This window comes from Tachyglossus aculeatus, chromosome 13, assembly GCF_015852505.1.
Source record: "Tachyglossus aculeatus isolate mTacAcu1 chromosome 13, mTacAcu1.pri, whole genome shotgun sequence".
Classification (NCBI taxonomy): Eukaryota; Metazoa; Chordata; class Mammalia; order Monotremata; family Tachyglossidae; genus Tachyglossus; species Tachyglossus aculeatus.
The window spans coordinates 18,089,988-18,113,600 of NC_052078.1; the positions used below are offsets into that span (position 1 = coordinate 18,089,988).

At 40.7% G+C, this 23,613-nt stretch overlaps 1 protein-coding gene across 4 annotated transcripts in view; it reads left to right on the forward strand.

The window, feature by feature from the left end:
* Positions 1-23,613, forward strand: part of ODAD2 (outer dynein arm docking complex subunit 2) — a 148,704-nt gene that overhangs the window by 4,677 nt on the left and 120,414 nt on the right. For 3 of the 4 annotated variants that reach the window (XR_005453642.1, XM_038755483.1, XM_038755484.1), the window contains exons 2-9: positions 3,504-3,661; positions 4,826-5,021; positions 7,579-7,685; positions 7,910-8,046; positions 10,484-10,600; positions 17,281-17,465; positions 18,314-18,415; positions 21,631-21,775. Coding sequence is in view for 3 of the 4 variants with exons in the window: in XM_038755483.1 (XP_038611411.1) it covers positions 3,504-3,661; positions 4,826-5,021; positions 7,579-7,685; positions 7,910-8,046; positions 10,484-10,600; positions 17,281-17,465; positions 18,314-18,415; positions 21,631-21,775 (1,147 nt within the window). In the remaining variant the exon portion in view is untranslated. The remainder of the gene's footprint in view (positions 1-3,503; positions 3,662-4,825; positions 5,022-7,578; positions 7,686-7,909; positions 8,047-10,483; positions 10,601-17,280; positions 17,466-18,313; positions 18,416-21,630; positions 21,776-23,613) is intronic. The other variant, XM_038755485.1, reaches the window with a different exon arrangement.

A 23,613-nucleotide genomic window follows, 5' to 3' on the forward strand; every position in this document is an offset into this window, starting at 1 on the left:
ATTAGCTTCCCAATTAGGGGTTGGTAGCAACCATAAGACGACTACTATCAGTTTCGCAGAAGCTTTTTGATATTTTTAATGACTGCAGGTGCTCATGACCTCTGTTTTTTATTACACCATTAAGACCATGACTCCAGCTGTTCGGGGTCCTCTCATGCTGACTTGGAGAGAGCTGTACTTTGTGAATCAGATGGGGTCTACTAAATCATTAAGTGCAGTTGCTGGAGTGCCATTATTTTCCTTGGATGTCTACCATCCAAGTGCTGGCCAGGCCTGACCTTTAATTTATGAAGTCCGATGAGATTGCAGACTAAGCTGGTATAGTGGACAGGGCCATAAATTACTTTGTTTTAAAACTTCATATAAAGTTTTTGTGTAACCTTAAGTAAATTTTACGTTCAGTTTGGACGATCTTTTGAGTGAAAATAATATATTGTTTTAATATCATGGTGCCAAAGTAAGTCTTTAGAGAACTACTTGAAATTCCACCGTCTATTCCTTTGATTTTTTTTTTTTGCTCCTCAGAGTATTGTATTCTCACACATACTGATTTTGATGTTCAGTGACTCAAGGAGAAATAATCTAGATGGATCTATGGCTTTGAGAATCGTGAAATGGAAGATTGATTTTTGTTCACAAGGACGTTTAGCAAACACTGTAACCGACTGGTTTTATGAGCTTGAGACCTGTTTGTTTCAAGGGGGCCGTGGTAATAGATGCAACTCCAGTTGTCTCAGGGATGTGATATGGCAATTGGGCTGACTTCCACAGCTCCTAAAAATCAAGGGGAGTAGCCGTGAGTTGTTTGGATCTGAGGGAATTGTCTATTAACATTTATGGGCCGAGAATTTGTGACGAATTCCTGCATTGCATCAACGTAGTTGGTATTATCAAAGAAGTGTTAATTCAGCACTCCCTTTGTATAAAACTGGTCTGAACAGAAACTAGAACCCTGTTGACAACAAGGGAAAGCAGTGGGGCCTAGTGCATTAAAGTATGGGCCTGGGTTCCAATCTCACTCTGTCATTTGCCTGCTGTGTGACTTTGGCCAAATCCCTTCTCTGCCTCAGTTTGCTCAATTGCAAAATGGGGATTCAGTACCTGTTCCCCCTCTTACTTGACTGTGAGCCCCATGTGGGACAGGGATTGTGTCCAGCCTGATTAATGTGTATCTATAGGAGACAGGGAGGTCTGCGAAGAGCCTGATGCACTCTTCGAGGCGGGATATAAGTGCTTGGATCAGCATGGTAGCAGTTTGGATGGAGACGAAAAGTCAGATTTTAGAGATTTTTGTGATAGCAGAACCAATAGGATTTGGTGACAGATTATGTAGGTTAAATGAGAGAGATGAGTAGAGGATGATGCCAAGGTTACAGACCTGCAAGCAGGGAGAATAATGGTGTTGTCTACAGTGATGGAAGAACAGTGGGGAGATAAGAAGAAGAAGGGAAGGGGCAAGTGTTTTGAAAAGGTGCAAAGAGATAGTGCTGCACATGCAGTAAGTGCTCAGTAAATTCTATTGGTTGAATCAAACTGCGTGGACACTCCTTTTACTAATTCTGTATGTGTCCTAAGGACCAAGTACCATGATCTGCACATGACTGTAACTCAGTAAATAGTATTAATACTGATTCTGATGTAATAAGAGCTTTAGTGTCTAAATGACTAATGAACACCTTATTCACACTGCCTGAGCAAAATCTAGGTACAGTATCTTTGGAGAAATCCTGAAACTATTAAAATTAGATTAGGTCTCAGACAAAGCCAAATGGGAAATGTAGAGGAAAACACGGAATTGCAGTTCAGAGCAGAAGGGTTTAGAACATCATTAACATCTCTGTTCTCTTGAGAGAACTTAATGTGGTTTTTTTTTTTGTTTTGTTATGTTGTGGTTTTTTGTTTGTTTTAAAATTCCTTTATTTTGTGCATGGTATTCTTCAGCCACATAGTAGCTTTGAAACAGTGAAGGGTTGTCATCTTACTTTAAGCCCGTTATTTTCCAGTATAGCATAGGAAGCTGTGGCTTTGGTTTTCTTTAATAGGAGCATCAAACTCTCCTCTTTCCTTTTGTTATTTCCCCACAAAATGCACACATACACACACTCTTACAGCTGCCCCATGCATGTCTTTAGTTGTGATTTCCTGCGCTTTATGTTAATGTTTCACAAACATCATAGAAATTTTAAAATTCTGAATCTGCACTTTTTGTCTCCAAATAATGAGTCATTTAAATGGCATAGAAATACTTGCCAACAGGCAGCATTAGGAAGGGAGCTGCTCTGCACTACCGTGTAGAATTTAGCAGTTGACCCTACCTAGTTGACCTACTCAAGCATTAACTGGTTACATCCCCATTTCAGCAGGTAGTTATCACATTCGTGCTAATCAGCAGGATTTTCACTTTCAAGAAAACCGAAGGGGCGTTGAGGACTCAGCCAGTCTCATCTCTTCTTTCTCATTTCCATGGGCAGAGGCTTGCTCTTCTCCCTACCCCCAATCCCCTTCTGCCTCCCCAAGAATAGGGACCTTTTCCCGGGAAGAAGGTGATTACGAAAATTGGAGGGGATGGGAAGGGGTTGGGACCCTCATTACCATACTTTGGGACCAGGATTCTCTCAGCCTCCACAGCACTATTTCTAAGTATTTAATATTCACCCAACTTGGCAAAAGGCACTTAAAAAAAAGTGGAGGACCCCATAGAAGAGACTTTGAACATATAATACCTAACGTTATTGTTACCTAACAAAAACACCCTATAAGTAATGTGTACAGATTACTAGAGGTGTTGCATTCAAGAATACCTTGGCTTGGCTTCTTGAGTAGATTCCTCTAGAAGATCATGAAACTGAGCTAAAAGGGAAAATATTTCAGGCCTTGCAAATAACGGGGATCAGTTCTGCAGGGGTTGTCTGTGAGGGGACATTTTAGGAAGGAGCAAAGGATAATAATAATGATAATAATTATGGTGTTTGTTAAGCGCATACTATGTGCCCAGCACTGTTCAGGTTGTCCCACGTGGGACTCACACTTTTAATCCTTATTTTACAGATGAGGTGACTGAGGCACAGAGAAGTTAAATGACTTACCCAAGGTCACACAGCAGCAGACAAGTGGCAGAGTCAGGATTAGAACCCACATCCTCTGACTCCCAAGCCTATGCTCTTTCCACTAAGCCTTTTCAGATGTATGTAAAGAGTACACTGTCACTGGTGTCTTCTTTGAATTCGAAAGGTTCACTTTTTCTTCCACTCTGTTGTCCCCCCATCTCCATATACTTATATTTGCAGGAATTCAGTGTTTAATCATAAATAGATATTTACCGGCATCTAAAAAGGAAGGTGAAAATTCTGACAATGCAGAATAAGCTTTATTGTGCATTGAATTTTATATAAGGTAGAATGAACGGATATGAACAATATGATCCACTGACTTGTACTTTACAAAATTGCAGGGGAAAAAATTCATGTGTCGATTTTAATTCTTCATTAATTTTTTTTTCCTAGTGGAACAAGCGTCAGATCTGAAGAAATTGACAAAGAAGGTCAGCCACTGCTTTTGCTCTCTCCGCCAACTATTAAAGTTGGTAGCTTTGGTCAGCTGTCACACCTACTACAAGTAGCCAAGGGAAAAAAGCTAAAGGAAGCACAAGCATGCCTTGAAGGTAGAATTAATTTTCCTGTCAAATAAAACTACATGGGGTCACTTGCTAAAGTGGTTACAAGCAGTTTTAGTGGATGGCTGAAATGAGTTGTGCCATTCACCAGTAAGTTTATTTAGGCTGCCTTGAAAATGAAAAAGAAATATGAAGACTCTGAGATTGTATTTCCTATTCAAGTTACATGTATCATCTATGTTATCAACTATATGAACAATAATTCTACATCAAATCAGTACATTTGTGCTACATTAGGTGTTAGCAATTCATGCACGGCCCTTTTTTTAATGATATTTGTTAAGCTCTTACTATTGCCAGGCTGTTCTAAGCATTTGGTGGATACAAAGTAATCGGGTTGTACACAGCCCATGAGGCTCGCAGTGTTAAACCCCGTTTTACAGATGAGGTAACAGAGAAGTTAAGTGACTTGCCCAAGGTCACGCAGCAGTCAAGTAGCGGAGCTGGGATTAGAATGCAGGTACTTCTGACTTCCAGTCCTGTGCTCTATCCACTAGACCACACTGCTTAATATGGCTCTTGAGGCATATATGGCTCCTCTTGATTCCATCTGTGGCTTTCAAGAATAGGCTGCCATTCTTCCTTGCCCTCACAGCCTCAAAATCATGAGGGCAACACCCCTAGCTTGGCCTTTCCCACTTTTCCCAAGTCCCAGTGGAAAATGGCAATGCGAGTACCTTAATGTGTGTGTAAATTGTATGACTGACTTTTTGCGTGTCAACTGCTCGAAGATTTCAATTTGTTCAGCACAAAAAGGTTGCTGACTCCTGTTCTACATGGATTATTTGATGCTTAAACCCCAGACAGTTTCTAGTCCTATGTGGAAAAGCCCAAAATGCAGCCTGTTACCCACACAAATGTGCTGCTATCAGGGTTCCTAGCTTGAAAGTGAATTGGGCACATGAGTCCTGCCTGCAAGCCACAATCCCCTCTAACTTTAAGTTGGAGCCTGATGTTAGTTTTGCCTTGTGCATCACAAGCCTAATTTTGGACTGGATATTATTTTTAAAGCTATATCTGCTTTAGGAGACAAAGTTATTTTAAATAGAAACTTGCACTTCTTACTCAAAAGTTGAAAAAAATCTATATATAATTATTTGAAAAGGTTAATTTATTGATGTTTATTTTTATTAACATTTTCTTTATTGGCAGCCAACAGGGACCCCATTGTGAAAATTCTAGGTCCTGGATATGGTACAGTGGAAGGAGAAGATCTGTCTATGCTTCGTTTGCTCGATAAAATGAAAAAAGATGATGATCCAGATAGTGAGATTCAAATGAAAATCTCACTTCTGCTACAGCAACTGGATATGCAGCTGCTTAACAGTTCCCTAAAGCATGTTTCACTGTAAGTGTTTTGCTAAAGAATAGTCACTTTTGTATAAGGAAAATCTATCATCAAAATTTTATTTGGAAACTCTAGGAAAAGAGATTTAAAAAATGGTAGTAGTCATTATATTTAAAATTGTAATAACATGAATTACTTCAGGAAACAAAATACATATTTGCAGATTTGAGTGTTTTCTATGTCGCAGTAGCTTACATATTTGACGGTGCTAATAAATTAATAGGATTTACTGAGTGCCTGCTCTGTTCTAAACACATTTCTAAGTACTTAAGATAGTACAGTCGAGGAGGAAGAAGATAGGGTCCTTGTCCTCAAGAAGCATACATTTTAATGGGGAACCCAGTACAATGGCAGACCCAAAACAGTTTATGGATAGAAAAAAGTGCTTAGAGTATGTAACTCAATCTGAACAAAAATGCAACAAGAAGTTTCGTGTAAAAGTGCTGAAGTGTTTCAAAAATGGCTAAGATTAATTTAGGAGGATTCATTCATTCATTCAATCATATTTATTGAGCACTTACTGTGTGCAGAGCACTGAACTAAGCGCTTGGGAAGTACGAATCAGCAACATATAGAGACGGTCCCTACCCAATAATGGGCTCACAGTCTAGAAGGCAATCTTCCTGAAGGAGATGAAATTTCAAAAGGGTTTTGAAGATGGGAAGTACTGAGGTCTGGTATATTTGAAGATGGAGGGAGTTCCTTGGTCAGGAGGAAGGATGTTAGCCGTGGGTTGAAGGCGGAAAAGTTGAAAAGGAATGTTTGAGAAGGATGAACCATAAACTGGGGTGTCAGAGGTTAAGAGAATGGTTAAATAAGAGGGAGCACTCCTTAAGAGAAAATGGTCAGGAGTTTTCTGTTTAATAAATCCCCCCAATTTTCAGAATTTTAGTTGCTTTTTATGTTATTATGATAGCATACAAATGTATCAAATAATCTATAAAATTTGATAATGAATGCAGTGTGAGCATGAATGACCATAATTTTAATTGGAAAAAAGTTAAGTAGCTTAATGATCAACTATATCTACAGCTATGTTTGGTTTGAAATAATTCCAAGCAACAAAATGACTAGTGCATTTTTTTCAATTCTGATTGAGCTATGCCTATGCAACCTTTCGGTGTTACGTAGTTGGAGAAGCAGAACCTAAAGAGGGGCTATCCATTTGTCCAGCCTCCTATTTATCATATAGTTAATCAGAAGAGCTAGCTCCGGTCTTCGTTGGCAGGGCTTGCTTAAAGTAATGGTCTACAGGAACTGAAAAAAATTCCCAAAGTTTTTTTATCTGGGCTACGGTCCTTCCTGGCCTTGCTGGCATCTACAGAACCTGGTGAATGGGGCTAAAAGTCACATAGAAGCCACAATGCTACAACTTTCCCAGACTAAAATGGTTGGGAGCAAGAAGGACCCATCTAAATTCATCCATATTCAGCTTTACCTGACCTGTCTCAGCTTGGGGGTTTGAGAACTGTGGGACCAGTGGACCTGTAGGACTCAATCTACGGTACTGTTTATTCCAGTGAAACTATAATATACCAAATCGTGCTCCACTGACCTGAAAAGATTAATTCAGCTACCCAAAAAGCATAATTCATTTCAGTTACTATTATTATGGTATTTAAGCACTTACTTTATGTCACACATTATTCTAAGTGCTTCAATAAGTGCAAGATAATCAGGTTGGACACAGCCCTTGTCCCACTTGGGGCTCAGTGTAAGTAGGTGATAGAACAGGTATTTAATCCTCACTTATCAAAACTGACTGGGTTCATACATTATAATAATAATAATTATGGCGTTTATTAAGGGCTTACTATGTGCAGAGCACTGTTCTAAGCGCATTATAAACAAATACTTTATGTCACACATTATTCTAAGTGCTTGAATAAGTGCAAGATAATCAGGTTGGACACAGCCCTTGTCCCACTTGGGGCTCAGTGTAAGTAGGCGATAGAACAGGTATTTAATCCTCACTTAATCAAAACTGATTGGGTTCATACATTAGAATAATAATAATGGCATTTTTTAAGTGCTTACTATGTGCAAAGCACTGTTCTAAGTGCATTATAAACAACAGGAACTTCTGTACAGCTTCCTTTTTAAATTGCAAGTAGATATTCTGGGAAATAGGTGATTTGATAGCTAATTATGCTTGGTTTCAGAGAGATACTTCTGGCTAATTTTTGGTTGTTTGATGTATGATGGACTTGGTCCTTTCCCTTTTCTTTCTCCCTTCTGTTATTATCTTTTGGCTATTGAGGATCTTCATTTGAATCCCATTTGTATTAGTGTAGGAAGATCGGGAGGAAGTATATTTCAAATCAGTGAGTTTATTAATAGCTTGGACAAGAGGTTTTGTGGGAAATAGGAACTGGACTATCTTGATTCCATTTTTTCATGTTAGTCTTTGTCTTCTATCAGAGATAACTGAGATTTGGGTATAATTGCCCAAGGGCTCTTCTGTTAGGAAATGAACAAGTTTATGGGAAAAATAGACATATAGGAAAACTGGACAAAATTGTCCAACATAGTTACTGCCTTTTTTTTTTAATTACAGAGAAGTACGTTTAAACCCCGTGACTGTTAAGAACGATGTAGAGCTGCTCAAGCGTTTCTCAGGAGAAGGAGACCAAACAGTCTTGGCATCTATTGAATATACATCAGGTTCCTATCTCTCTTATCTCTTACTTCACTTCTAGTAGGAAAATTTTCATAGAAAGCTTTTTAAAATATTTGAAATGCCCAGCTTTTCCTTTTCTTTTTAGGATTTAAAGAGGATTTAAATGGCAGCTTAATATTGAATTGCTTTAGTTTATGAAGCCACAAGATTTTGTGGAAATTTAGACTAAAGCCACTGCTTCTACTAACTGATTGTCAATTTTTTGTAGAGTATGAATTCTCAAATGGATGTCGTGCTCCACCTTGGAGACAAGTCCATGGTGAAATTTGTTATTTGATGGTGAAGACACACGACACAGATCCTTTTTACCTCACTTGCAGTACAGCAGGAGTATTTTTAAATGGGGTGAGTCATAATCTGATTAAAAGTAGCCTTACCTCTTCCCATATGGTACTAGTCTTAAAGAAGTGAATTTCTAGAACATAGTCATATCTCCCTTTAACTAATCCTTGCCCTTCTTTCCCTTAATCCCTTGCTTCTTGAAAGTTGTTGAAGAAACACCACATCTATAAGCTTTGCTTTTCTCAAATTTTAAAGTAATGTATATTTGTTGTATAATCAGAGAAGCAGTGTGGCCTATTAGAAAGAGCATGGGCCTGGGAATCAGAGGACCTGAGTCCTAATCCTGGCTCTGCCATGTGTCTGCTGTGTGATCTTGGGCAAGTCACTTAACTTCTCTGTGCCTGTTACCTCATCTGTAAAATGGGGATTCAATCCTACTCCCTCCTACTTAAACTGTGAGCCTTATGTAAGATATGGACTGTCTAAATTCATTAATTTGTGTCTACGCCAGAGCTTAAAGCAATTCATAGCATATAGTGCTTAAGTGCTATTATTATTATTGTTATTTATTACATGTAAGCCAAAAGTCCCAAAATTAGCTTTACCAGAGCTCCTATTGTTTCTAACTCTGAGAGGGTATTATCAGGACTCATAGTATCTAAGGCCTGATTAGGCATCCTCATCAGGTTGGACATAGTCTACGTCCCACATGGGGCTCACAGTTTTAATCTCCATTTTTCAGATGAGGTAACTGAGGCACAGTGAAGTTAAGTGACTTTCCCTGCCATCCAGATACTTTTTACTTTAAAAGATAAAGCGGCAGAAATGGAGATGGATAGCTGTACTGCTGCTCATAGAGGGGAATTGCCTGATAGTGATTCCTTTTTACAGTTTTTTTTTCTTTTGGAAGCCTAGTTAGAGAAGGAAAAAAATAAGAGTTTGGGATGGGTAGGGGCAGTCAGGCCCAACATACCTAACTTGCCAATGGAAGTGGTACTGAATGAGCCAGGTGGGAGAACCTATATAGGGGAAAAAAAAGATTTTAAATTACTGCTCCTGCTCTTTCCTTGCCAGGACAGTCATAGTGAAAGGATCAGATTACATCTCAGGTTTGTCCGAGGCAGAAGAAAAATGATATGCCTTCCCAAGCCAAAATTCTCCTTCTCCCTCCCAGAATGCACACAGTAGCTTCGGAGTGAACACATCTCACCTCCTTCACGTCTCTAGAATCTGCCCTTTCTTCTCTATCCAAACTGCTATCATGCTGATCCACACGCTTATTCGTTCCTGCCCTGATTCGTTGCTGACCTGTCTGCCTCCTTTTTCTCCCCTCTCCAGTCCATCCTGAGCTCTGCTACCCAGATCATTTTTTTCTGAAAAACTGTTCAATTCATATCTCCCTACGCCTTATAAACCTCTAGTGGTTGCCCATATAGAAAGAAAATCCTTCATATTTACTTGAAGGCATTTAATCAGGACTCCCACTCCTACCTGACCTCACTCAACTCCAAGTACAACCTAGTCTGCACACTGTGTTCTTCTAATGCAAACCTGCTCTGTACCTTAATCTCGTGTATCCCGTCACCCATCCCTTGCCCATGACCTCCCTTGTGCTTGGAATACCTCCCATACCCCACTTTCAAATGCAGCACACCACCACTCTCACCGGCTTCAAAATCCTCAGAAAAATCACATGTCCTCCAAAAGGCCTTCGCTGATTAAACCCTCATTTCCTCTACCTGCCCTCCCCTCTGTGTCATCAGGCACTTGACTGTGTACCCCTTAAGCACTTGGATACTCATCCCAGCTCCACAGCACTCATGTACATATCCTTATACTCCACTATTTTCCCATCTGTAATTAATTCCCGTAAACTGTAAGCTCCTTGTGGCCAGGGATCACATTTACCAACTCTGTTACGTTGCACTTTCCCAAGTGGTTAGTACAGTGTTCTGCACACAGTGAGTGCTCAATAAATGCCATTTATTCTTATTTAATGCTGTTGGGCTATTTTTAGTCCAACTGTAAGGGGAGGCAGTGAAAGAGCTTTGAAGGAGATGTTTTAGGGGTATCCACCATGGTCATTCCAACACTCTGGGAGGCCCTGTGAGAGATTCTGTTCAGCCGCTCCTTTTGTCCAGTGATTGGAGTGGCTCCGAATTGTATTTCTTCCTTGTCTTTTGGAGTCAGCCAGAGGAGAGGAGAGCTCAGATCATAAGGTTTCCTTCGGCTTCCTTTACTGCGCTAGCTGCCAGTACTGGAACCATTGAAAGGCTTTTGGGTTTTCTTTGGCACTGAACTGTACATTTGTTTCCAGAGTGGTTTGGAGTCAAAGGCGGAGGTGGTCTATCTCCTTTTTGTCACATTTGTGAGATGTGAATATGGTGGATGAAGTTATAAAAGTGATTTTCTTTGTCTTAGAATTATGTAGCTTATAGAACCGACATTTTAAGTGCAAACTTATATTGCTGACAACTTAAAACATCATTTACTTTCTAAGGGTCGGAAAAGAGAAACTGAAGAAATTAATTACGAGAGAAAAAGCGATATTTTTAAAGATCTTGTCTCATTTTTACGGGAAAAATCAGCAAAGTTCTCAGAAAACATGAACAAGCAGGTATGTTTTGGTATTTTCTGTTTGTGTACTTGCATGATCTGTGAGATTGGGGTCTCCTTTCTGACCTCTACTAATTATGGGGTAGAAGTATCAACTCTCAGGAATAAAGGGAGGGGAGGGAGAAAGGCTGATCAAGTTCTGAATGAAGCAAAACATGGCTGAAATGGTCTTCAGACAGAGTGATGGTCAACTACTACTGTTTAGTCAAATTGCAAATAAAAAGAGTGCAAAAGGAAAGTCAAAGGGAGATTCATAAAGTGAGATTTAAAATTACACATACAAAGCCTGACTGAATTCAGGGGCTCTCTTTCCATGTGATCAGGTCTAGGGCCTGAAGCCCACGAACACTTGTACTCCAAGGGTATTTTCCAAAAAAAAGGATAGAATCATAAATCCCATAAGTAAGTCCTTATGTCTCTGGCCTATTTTACCACAGGTATTGGTTAAAGCAAAGAGAAAAAACTTACCAAAAGAGCCTTTAAGTGAGATTGAGTTCAAAGCAGGAGGCATATCTTCTAGCAGGGTCCAAAGCAGGAAAAGGCAGAAAGAGACTGGAGTCTAAGCCATTACTTATGAAAGCTTAGCTTCACGCCAGAGGTGGGTGAAGTTTTCACCTTTTGGTTACTGAAGGCTTTTTTCCTCTCTGAAATCCCCAGTGGAGCTTTGCTCCCCTCTTTCCTTTACAAGATATGTGGTGGTGGGGGTTTTTTTCCCTTTCCTTCCCCCATAATTCTCTTTCCAGCTTCCAACCAGTCCTCTTCAGGGTTCGACCTCACACAGTTCTTAGCCAAAGACTGAATGAGACCAAGCCAGCTATTTTTTGAAAATTAATAAAAGTGCATTATTCAGCTTAGTGTATCCAGAGATTATTTAAGTGGAGTTCTACATACAGTGCAATAGCCAAAAGTTATTTAACTTGTATATTGCTGTGATTATGATAAATCATATAAATCTGCGAATGTCAGGTCATCCTGCCCAGCCTGGCAGCTTCAGGCCAGGCACTTTTTGTCTTGTTATAGAAGGATTCCACCTGAGCCCTTGCCTCCCCATGTCACTGCCTCTGGGGCCCCACGGCTTTCCTCAGCTCCTCCCCGCTGTACTTTGCCCCGTCTTTAAGGGCCAATTTTATTAGGGAGGCAGAATATTGGAGTAATGGTAACGGAGACAATAGAATAGCATGGCCTAGTGGAAAGAGCTTGGGCCTGGGCGTTGAAGGAGTCAGTTGTTAATCCTGGCCACTTGCTAGCTGTGTGACCTTGGGCAAGTCACTTAACTTCTCTGTGCCCCAGTTTCCTCAACTGTAAAATGGAGATTAAATCCTCCTCTTTCCTTCTTAGATTTTGAGCTCTATAAGGGACAGGGACTGTGTCCAACCTGATAAAGTTGTATCTACCCCAGGGCTTAGACCAGTGCCTGACACATAGTAAGCACTTAACAGATACCATAAAAAATGCAATAGAGGCAGTAGCAAAAATGATACAAAACTCTAGAGCTGTGGGAAAAGCAGCAGCTTCTGAGCCATAAGTTAGTGATTCAGATCTGGCACTTGCTCCACCCATTTCCCTCAGTAGCCTTTTCCCAAAGTGCAACTGAAAAAGTTCATGTCTAGTATAAAAAGACTTTTGTACATCTCAGTAATATTATGTTCTTATGAATGATGAGACATTATTCCAGAAAAATGCAGTCTCTTAGCATTTGTGTTATTTTTCAGTCCTTTTCAAAATGAAAATCATTTACATTTAAAACTTTAGTCTTTGACTGAAACAACAAAGACCTTGTTTTACTAGAATTGTTCCTGGTGTAAATGTCAAAGTTGAAACATATGCTTTCAGTTCACACAGCCAATGTTGCTACTATGCTAACTCAGGGAACATATTAAGTGTCCTTGGCTACTTTTAGGATTTTAAAGTGAACTTGGATTAAAAAAATATTGATTTTAGCATTTAGTTTTACTCTGGTATATTCCAGTCCCACTTATTTGCATTCTCAGGAGGCCATTTCCCTCTGCCACTAATCACATGTTAGTTGTGCTTCCCTATTAGTGCTCGCCAGGGCCAGAGATGTCACACCCAACCCCTGTGTCTGAAAAGAAAAAGATGAGGGAGGAGATGCAATTGACAGTCTAACTGTCTGAGACTAAATAATGAATTTATTAATTGCTCTCACAACTCAGTGGTCTGTACTCCCAGCTCCGCCAATTTATTTTGCTGTGTTACCCCGGGCAAGTAACTTAACTTCTCTGTGCTTGTTTCTTCAATGGTGCAATGAGGATACCTGTTTTCCCTCTTGCTTAGACTGAGCCCCATGGAGGTCAGGTACTGTGTCCAACATTATTAGCTTGAACCACCCCAGCGCTGAGACACCAAGTAAGCGCTTAACAAATACCATGAAAAGCTTGCACTGTATAAGGGGATACAGACATTCATGTAAATAAAAAAATTATGAATGGGTACATAAGTGTTGAGGGGCTGAGGGAGGGGTGAATGAAGGGTGCACATCCAAGTACAAAGGCAACAAAGAAGAGAGTGGGAGGAGAGGAAATAAGGGTTTGGTCTTTGACGGCCTATTGGAAGAGATGTGCTTTTAATAACGCTTTGAAGGTGGGTAGAGTGATTGTCAGATACCAAGAGGGGGAGAGTTCCAGGCCAAAGGCAGGACATGGGCAAGAGGTCGACTATGAGATAGGTGAGATCAAGGTACAGAGAGTAGAATGGCAGTAGAGCAGTGAAGTGTCTGGCTTTTAGTAGGAAATCAGAGAGGTAAGGTAGGAGGGGACAAGGTGATTGAGTGCTTTATAGCCCTGCTCTCTAAATCCAAATTCATCTTCTTCATCTGCAACACTGATCCTATCATCTTTCACCTCATAAAAGCCCTAGCTTTTCCGTACAGCTTTTTCTCACTATCCTTAATCCTTCTCTTCTTGCCCTCATCTCACTCTGAAGCTCACCCACTCACTTGACTTCAGCAACCTTCTTATGCATATGCCTCCCAAATGTACGTCTCCAGCCCTGACCTAAAATATCACCTACAATCTCACATCGCCACATGCAGGAACCACTAGCATCTTAAATATAACATGCCTATACTATAAAACTAAGCTACTTACTCTCTGATGGTTTCTGCCTTTAAACATGGTCAGTTCTCCTCCGCACTTATAAAGTCCTCAATCCCACAACCCTGTCTAGCTACCAGCCTGTCTTTTTTTTCTTCCATCCATATACAAACTGCTGGAATGGATCCCATACACCTGCTGCCTTCATTTCCTTTCCACCAAGTCTCTTTCTGACCCACTGTAATTGGGTTATCAACCCCTTCATTCCACTGAAACTGCAATCTCTTAGACAAACTTAAAAAAAAAAAAACCTACATGCTCATCACTCTCTTCCTATGCCCAAAACACTTTTCATTCCCAGAAAAATGTCACTTTGAATGCCTTAAACCCCAGTATTACTTGACTATCTTCAATTACTGTAATTACATTTAAAGTTTGAAGATTGTGATTTTTGAGCTTAGGACTTCTCTTGTCAAAATGCGTTGAGTGCTTTTAATAGTTGTCACTTTCCAAAAAATGTTGTTCTGTATTTGTCATACATCCGCATTGCTCTTCAAGTGGCTGAATAGTGTTGAATATTTTGTTATGTTCAACTCCATTCTGCTCCTGAGTTTAAAATATTTATTTTATGTAGCTAGGATACTTTAAAATGCCCTCTGAAAGCATTCAAAGTACAAACACGTTTCCCTTAAACACTAATGTAATTTTATAGAATACAGTTTGTGCCAACAGCACTGGTAAATAACTTTTAAATTTTGTTTTGTGAATTAATATATGATCATCGACTGATCTGAATTTATTTTGCATAGCCATTGTCAGAAATCATTCTCTTATGATTGTATCCAAATGCAAGTTTACATTTCATAAATATTTTGCTGCATAAAACATCTGCACTTCATGATTACTACAATAGCTTGGAGTCAGACAGGACTCACGTAAATAAACAACTCAAAAATGAATAGCAGATTAGGGCAAGTCCCGTTTGGAATAGAAGGTTGGAGAAGGGCAAAGAAAAGTTAAAAGGAATTAGGAAAACTAAAATACTTCAATCAGAAGGCCCTGGTGACCCACTTCTAAGATACGGCAGCGTCACTTGCTAGGAAGTGTGATGGAGCTATACTGTTGTTTGGGAGTGAGCACAGGTGTCTAGAGTGGTGGCCCAAAAAGATTAGTCCTTGGCCCAGTTCCTTTCTCAACACCAGCAGCTCGGCTTAGTGGGTAGAGCATAGGTGTGAGAGTCAAAAGGACTTGGGTTCTAATCCCTGCTCTGCCATTTGTCTGCTTGAATGACCTTGGGCAAGTCATTTAACTTCTCATGCCTCATTTTCCCCACTAAGACTGTGAGTCCCACGTGGGACAAGGGCTGTGTCCAACCTTATTAGCTTTTATCTACCCCGGCGCTTAGTACAATGCCTGGCACATAGTAAGTGCTTAACAAATACCATAAACACACACACACACACACACACACACAGAATCAAGCACAGTGATCAGAATGGCATATAGCCCTTCACTGAGTCAGATTGCCAACCTTTTTGTATAGTAGAGCAAACTCAAAATCACTTAAATCAGAAGAATATAATAATAGGAATAAATGCATTAAGGACAAATGCAAGACAGCCCAGTTAGGACATTGCAAAATGAGGTTGCAGAAAGACTGGCTAAACCCAAGTACAGAAGCTGAATATGAGTCAACAAATTATAATATTAATATCCAACTTTTACTTCCCAAGCGCTTAGTACAGTGCTCTGCACACAGTAAGCGCTCAATAAATATGATTGATGATGATGATATTAATGATATTAAGTGATTGACCTACCATAAACACTATAGTATAAGAGTAATACAAACTTACTGAAATGTGGTTCCTGAATGTTGTTGCCTCATTGCTTTGTTTACCATCTTCTGAAGGGTGCCAATAACTGAACTGTACTCTATGAACAGCAGGTGGCAATTAAATAATTTGTTGTAAATATCAAATTATAATACTTTGGCCAAGGTCGATGTTTAGAATTGGCGGAAACCACCTAACATAATTCTTTGTTGGAATTCATTTAGAAGTTCAATATACAGGTCAGAAACCTAATGAATAACATTTTCTCTGACTTGTACAGCGTCAAATAAACTGTGCATTTCTATTAGTTTTAATACTGTGGACAGTTGGCCAAAAGAGTGTTTTAAAAAGTGTATTAATATCAAAAATGTTACACTTTATGTTTTAAACTTCCTGTTACACAATTAATAGTTCTCCCCTTCCAGACTAAGCTAAGCTTGTTGTTGTCAGGGAACGTGTCTTCCGACTCTATTATGTTATTATGTTGTACTTTACCAAGTGCTTAGTCCAGTGACCTGCACACAGTGAGCGCTCTCAGTGAATGCAATTGATTGATAAAATTTGTTTCAGGAGATTACAGGTAACTCGTATTTCTGAACTATTCAAGATAGGCACTATTTGGATGTGAGAATATCCAGATATTTCTTAATCAGGGTATGGTCCATTGTGCAGTTCACCAATCACTTCTGGTGGCCCCTGAACCCAGCACTACCTCCCAGCACCCCACACCCTAGTGTCCCTCATCAATCAATCAATCAATCGTATTTATTGAGCGCTTACTGTGTGCAGAGCACTGTACTAAGCGCTTGGGAAGTACAAGTTGGCAACATATAGAGACAGTCCCTACCCAACAGTGGGCTCACAGTCTAAAAGACTCATGTTTCTCAGTCATGCTCCCAAGGCCCACTTTTTAATTACTCAACAGGCAGGAAGCTTGGAACTGACAAAAGAGCCAAGGCTTGGTTAAGGGCGTGAGGGCTGGGAATCCCAATAAAGGAACACATATTATTAAAAATTAGGGATGAGACTGACTAAAGAAGCCAGGAGCTGGGTGAGAACCTGGATGCTTCTTTTCAATTATATTCCAACCTTGCTTTCTCAGTTCTTACATATACTAAAAAAAAAAGTTCTGGGTAAACCAGGTATCTAGAGTGAATCAGATGGTTGAGGTTGTACAATGTTATATGTTTTGAAGACACAGGTGCTTTGCTACCTAATTGTTCTCCCTCAGAAGACAAAAGTAGTCTGTGGTCTAAAGCTGTACTTTCTAATCTTCAATGGTGGGTATACCCATCGTAGATTTTGCTTTTAGTGGGCACTCCTGCTTCCTGACAGAGAGCTGAGCTGGAGTATTCCAAGACCACTGGTCCCATTCCATGGTGAAATCATGGTATATATGGTTTTGCCATGCATGCACAATAACGTTGAAAAAAAGTTGCATTCCAAAAGTTTTGAGGCATACAGCAGAGTTCCAAAATGTACCACATTTACATGTGCACACAGTAAACACTTAGTAAGTACTATTAATTGATAGCCATGCAAGTTGGGATGCACTGGCCTATAGACTCAAACTTCCTAAACTCGTAATATGCAACTTGCTTCAGGCACCCACTCAATAAGTTCACTACTTTTGTATCATTTGTCTCAATGATATTAATGAATTAATATCCCTTTAATTCCAGAGTACAGCAAGCTAGCTTTTCGGAAGGTACAGAAATGCCTTTTAAGTGGTATTTTATTTTTATTTCATAAAGTATTACATTCAGCCAAATCTAAGTCCTATTTTGTTTCAGGATTATAGATTTTTTGAAGAGGACGCAAGTGAAAAGGATCGGCCCTCAGAAGCAGTTGATGCTGAAGAATCTTATCCCGCCTCAAAACTTTTTGTTTGTCCAGAAAAGAGTATGCTGGGTTCTTTGAAAAAACAAGCCAAAAAAATAGAAACAAGTTTAAAATGGATCTCTCCTGGTCCCCAAGAGTATGTATCAATTTTAAAAATAGGGAAAGTATCTTCATTTTGATTTGTAGTGACATCCAATCAATTACTTGTCTGATTTCCATTTTGTAATCTTATTTTCTTGAATTTTAAAGGAGAATGTCCTAAAAAGACAACAATCAAAAGACACCTGGTTCTAACCCTCTGCCATGGTGTCTCTTATTTTCCATGTATTAAGACATAAAGAGTTTATCTTCATAGGTGCTCCAAAATCTGGGATAGCTAGAGGGTTTTCCTAAGCGTCCTTAAAGTCTTTGGGTTGGCCTAGAGTTGGCTTAGGGAATACACTGTAGGAGGTTTGCTGTGGTCCAGGCTGACTCAGTCTGGAGAGTCCCAGAGTGGGGAAAATCATTTCAGGCCCTTTCATGGGTTCCATTTGGTCTTAAAGTTAGGAGTTTCGTTTAATCTAGAACCACCACCCTCTCAAAAATTTACCAGAACTACTCAGAATTCAGGATAGGCCCCCAGATTTTCTTGATCCCTTGTAGGTTCTCAGAACCAAAAAGACCCAACCTGATGTACCATGGGCATCCCTTGGGATAGTGATAGCCCAGACAGCATGAGTTCTTAGAGTAAAACCAGTTTACCCTGAAGCACATCTTGAAGAGGACCGTATATTCTCCCCAAAGAGTCAGTGAAACCAGTCTCAGCACATGCCTACCTAGATTAAAACTCATCCAGTCTGTTCTCACCCAAATTCCTTGTTCTTTCAAGCGTCCAAAGTCAGAAAATCACAGTCTTTGAGAGAATTATGTTATGATGTTATTTACTTCTATCTAATAGTCTTCTTTGTAAAGATAGTTGTGTAATTAGAAAAACAATATTTTCAGTGAAAAGAGTTCTGCGAAAGAAACGAAAGAAGAGAAGGATCTCCAACCAGAAGTTAAGCCAGCTACCCCAGGAACTGGAAAAAGACAATCAACTTCAAGAAGGTATTCTCTGGCTCTATATTTATTTTTATTGCCATATTTATCAGAAATGGTCTTAGGTTTGTAAATATTTCAAGCCATAGTGCATAGGCCACAACCACCAATTCCAATTCCCTAGGTTGACAAATTCCTGGGCTTGATTCTTGGAATTAGGGAATTGCTGCTAACCCAGTTCTGGATCTTCTCCCAGGGCCTGCAAGGTTCCAGTCCTAGTCTTTAACTCTAGAAAAGCCCAGACCCTCACATAGGCAAAACCAGACAGGAGGGATTTACATTATTTGGGCACACAGGCACTGTGAACACCCTATTACCCTAGCCCTCCCAAGCAGTTGGTTCCTAGGACTTTAGCTACTTAGAATACTTGAGAGTGAACTGTGTTACTTTCCACTTTATGGGAATTTTAAAAGGACGCCTCACATGAATTCTTCAGTAAGCATGAATATTAACTTCTAGTCTCATTACAGTATAATGGGAATCACACTAGGATCTAAACATGGCTTTGGGTCCCCTGTGGGTTACGTCTTGTCTAAGCTTATCTCGCTTTAACCTTCTGACATTTGTCAAGGATTGTGACTGGATGTGAAGCTATAAAATTAGAAAAGGGATGCTCAAACCTAAGGTAGATGCCAAAGAGGTAATCAGTGTAAATGAATGTAGAGCAGCTAGGGTAGAGAAAAAGAAATGGGGTTTCTAATTTTAGCAACTGGCTTTTTAGTGAAAGTCAAAGTGAAGAGTACTCGGCTACCCAGTGGCCACAAGCCAGGATGGGTCTGAGTCATTCTACACTGTGAACTAATTGAGCTCTAATCGAGTTTCTTCCACTTTAGATAAGGGGCAGTCACAAAATTTCAGACTCAACCTGGATGTGCCCTGAAGGCAAGCACAGAACTGAAGGAGCCTCCTGGGGTTCCTTCCTCCAAAGCAGGGGTGACCTGGGCTTCTATTTAGCTACTCCAATACACAACCAAACTGCCTACAGATGTGGAGGGTTGGGTTCAGTTTGATTAGTGATATTTGCCTCTTTAAGATACTGTTATTAGATTTGAAGTTACATGCTACTACCTGGAAAATTTGAAGGCATAACACTGCCATTGGAATCATTCATTTCACTGGACTTTGCTTCATCAGATTCCAATCCCAAGGGAGCCAATATTCTCCTGGGATTGAGCTGTAGTTTTCCACTTTCTGTCCCCCAATTATTTTGGGCTTTGCCCCACTCAGGTAACTTTTATCTAGGGGCTTTTCATAGCCTCCTGAATTCACGAGTTCTGGGATGGATGTGCCAGGTATTGACTTCCTATTTTGAGAGACTAGGGTCCTGTTTTATGTAGTTGTATTCCAGAGAAGCAAACTAGAACCATTAAACCATTGCCTCACTCTTTGCCTTCCAAGAATTCCAGGTCCAATGACCTGGAACAAAATTGTTTTTTGGCTACTACCCCACTCACTCTGAAACCCTTGGTCCTGAGGACCCCAGAGAGACCCATCAGTTTTGGTCCCTCCCACGGAGGGTGTTGGTACTTAAAACAGGGTAGAAGATAGAGGATCTGGTTTCATCTGGGGTCAGTCTCACCTGAACTTCAATTCCCCAGAAACCTTGGGTCAAAGAAAGATCTTAAACTAGTCCTGGCCCTAAGGAGCCACTGTTAACTGGAATCGATTGGACCATTTTATCTCTCCCAAAGGAAAAAGTGGACCAGTTGTCATTCAGACAACTATTCCTAGCATCGTCAGACAACAGCTTTGTTCTGGGACTTGATCCCCTTGCTGCGCATGTACCAGTAGCTCATTACCCAGAGAGCACAATTAACAATGTGCTTTCAGTTTAATAATCTCATCTGTTCATTCATTCATTCAATCGTATTTATTGAGCGCTTACTGTGTGCAGAGCACTGTACTAGACGGGCTCACAGTCTAGAAGAGGGAGACAGACAACAAAACAAAATATGTGGACAGGTGTCGAGTCATCAGAATAAATAGAAGTAAAACTAGATGCACATCATTAACAAAATAAATAGAATAGTAAAAATGTCTTTGGGCGGAGCGCACTGGGGTAATAATCCTATTTACCGAGCGCTCAGTGTGCCCACAGAACGCTGTAGTAATAATAATAATAATAGTATTTGTTAAGCACTTACTATATGTTCTAAGCCCTGGGGTAGTTACAAGGTAATCAGGTTGTCCCCCGTGGGGCTCGCAGTCTTAATCCCCGTTTTACAGATGAGGGAACTGAGGCCCGGAGAAGTGAAGTGACTTGCCCAGGGTCACACAGCAGACAAGTGAGGGAGCCGGGATTAGAACCCATGACATCTGACTCCCAAGCCCGGGCTTCTCTAGTAGCATGTCTACCATATCTGCTAACTCTGCTGTTCTGTACTCTCCCAAGAGCTAGGTAGGGGCCATGCTTAGTAAGTATAATATAATAATAATAGCATTTATTAAGCGCTTACTATATGCAAAGCACTGTTCTAAGCTCTAGAGAGGTTACATAGTAAGTGCTTAATAAATGACACTATTCTTATTATTTTGGGTTGGGAGCTGCGGTCAGACACTGTGGGGATTCAAGGCAATGGAGAAACCGAAATAGGGAGCGCAAGTGAAATTTCTTCTCAAAAAAAAAAATCAAAAAGACAAACAGCTTACTTAGGATTGTTATGATGTCTACCAACTCTACTGTATTGTACTTTCCCAAGAGCTTAGTACAGTACTCTGCATGCAGTAAGTGCTCAGTAAATACTACTGTTTGATTCTGGACCAGTGTTTTAATGTCAGTATCCTGCTTTGGGATCGCCTTCCCAGATGATGATGATACATTACAGTTGCAATTTTGGCTCTCTTAAATTTGATCAATATTGCTATAATTAACTAGCGTGGCTCAGTGGAAAGAGCACGGGCTTTGGAGTCAGAGGTCATGGGTTCACATCCTGGCTCTGCCACTTGTCAGCTGTGTGACTGGGCAAGTCACTTCACTTCTCTGTGCCTCAGTTACCTCATCTGTAAAATGGGGATTAAGACTGTGAGCCCTCCGTGGGACAACCTGATCATCTTGTAACCTCCCCAGCGCTTAGAACAGTGCTTTGCACATAGTAAGTGCTTAATAAATGCTGCCATCATCATCATGGCACTTCTGTAGGGTTGTAAACTTCTAGAGAACAACGACCCTGCTCTGTACCTGGCCTCCCACAACTAATGATTAACATTCCTTTTTCCTTTCTTAGTAAAAGTTCTTTAAAGTGTGAAGATATTAGTGAGAGTTCCTCAGAGAGTGAGGAGGAAAATGAACAACCTGAACGTCATCAAGAAGGAAACACTGATTTACCATCTGAGTACTGGCAAATTCAGAAACTAGTGAAGTACATAAAGGTAAGAAAGAAACTTCACTTTGGGGGCTCAAAGAAATGAGGATAAATCATGTGTTCAGGCCAGTATCTTAATTCCTTTTATACACTTCCTTCTAGGGTCTCGAGTCTATTTTTTTTAATCGATAGTTTTCTCTTAAAAAATGTTCTCATGTTTATTTCAGTCGACAGTCATCCAGTATCAATCTAAAGTGGCATAAGCTTAAAATCCGGTGTTCCATGCAAGCCCAAATAAAGGAGCCTGAGTAGTGAGGGGAAAGGTCAGCTCCTTTCGCTCCTGAACAGCAAATTTCTAAAAAGAATTGCCAGGGCAGAGAGCACATGTGCAGGGCCAGGGGCAAGTATGCCAGGTGGGCAGGGTCTTAACTCTGGAATATACACTCCCTTATCTCTGCATTTCCATTAGAAATTTGGTGTCCATTTTATTTTCTGAAGTTAACTTTTTTTCTAACACATGAGCAGTTTTCTTTTAAATTTTGCCTATTGGCTAGTTATTATAGCTGTTCATTTAAGTGGGTGAATCTGAAGGCGGCCCTCTAGGGATCAGTCCTCTTCCTTTGGCTATCCATGGGAGGACTGACATCTAAAGGGTAATTGGGGACAATTAGAAAATTATAGACTGCTGGGATACGAAGGGTAGTTAGGGGAGGTGAAGGGCAGTAAAGAGTGTGGATTTCAAATGAAGAGAAGGTGAGGGATGTAGAGTGTGGATTTCAAATGAAGAGAAGGTGAGGGATGTAAGGAGGTTGGAATGGGGTGAAAGATATTGTGGATGAGGAGCAGACTATTCCCTCCCCATTTCCCCTTGAGTAGGGGAAAAAAGGTTTGTATTCTTCGGGAAAGAATGGCAGGGGAGACGAAGTCATTAGATGAGAACCAGGTGTTATATAGACAGTGAGGAGCAGTGACTGTCAGGTACAGGTCAAAAACATAGGGAATTTTTCCCACATCAGGGTGTAGCTTCCACAGGCCATGTACAGACAAGCTTGTAGGGTAAAGGATTGGATGCGAGGGGTGGAGATGGGCTGGATGAGAATGAGAGCTCATGGGGCGTGATGCTGGGGATGGGTGGTTTGGGGCAGGGATGAGGTAAGCAGAGGGAAGGGGAGTCAAGGATATGTGAAATCCCTGGTCTCAAGTGACCGCAGCTTCCAGTCTTCGATCCTGAGAGGGGATATCCTTCCGGTGTTCTGAAGGTTGCAGACATATACCTGTAATTGTTTCTGGGATGACGTCAGAGGCAGAGTGAGCAGCAGGCTGTGAGCTGATGTCTGAGGACTCCTGTGGTGGTAAAAGTGGGTTTCCCAGATCGACGTAATTAGTTCCAGTCCGTTGTCAGAGGCTGAATGAACAGCAGGCTGTGAGCCGTCTTCTGAGGGTTCCTGTGGTAGTAAAGGAGGATTTCTTTCTCCCGGTGTGAATTTCCCAGGTTGATGTAATTAGTTCCAGGCCAGTGTTAGAGGCCGAGTGAACAGCAGGCTCTGAGCTGACATCTGAAGGCTCCTCTGGCCGGGGAGGTGGATTTCTTTCACCCAGTGTGTATTTCCCAGGCTAAAGTAATTGGTTCTGGGCCGATGTCCGAGACTGAATGAGCAGCAGGCTGTGAGCTGATGTCTGAGGGCTCTTCTAATGGGGAAGATGGATTTCTTTCTTCCATTGGTTTCTTTCCTCAGTTCTTTGTAATTGGTTCTGGGATGATGTCAGTGACTGGGTGGAAAGCAGGCTGAGAGTTGTTGACAGAATGGCTTATCTACAACAGGGCGAATGGGGCAGCTGCCCAGGGAGTAGGCTGATAAGGGACACAAGAATGGCTACCTAACTTTCCCTTGACAAAGGACACCG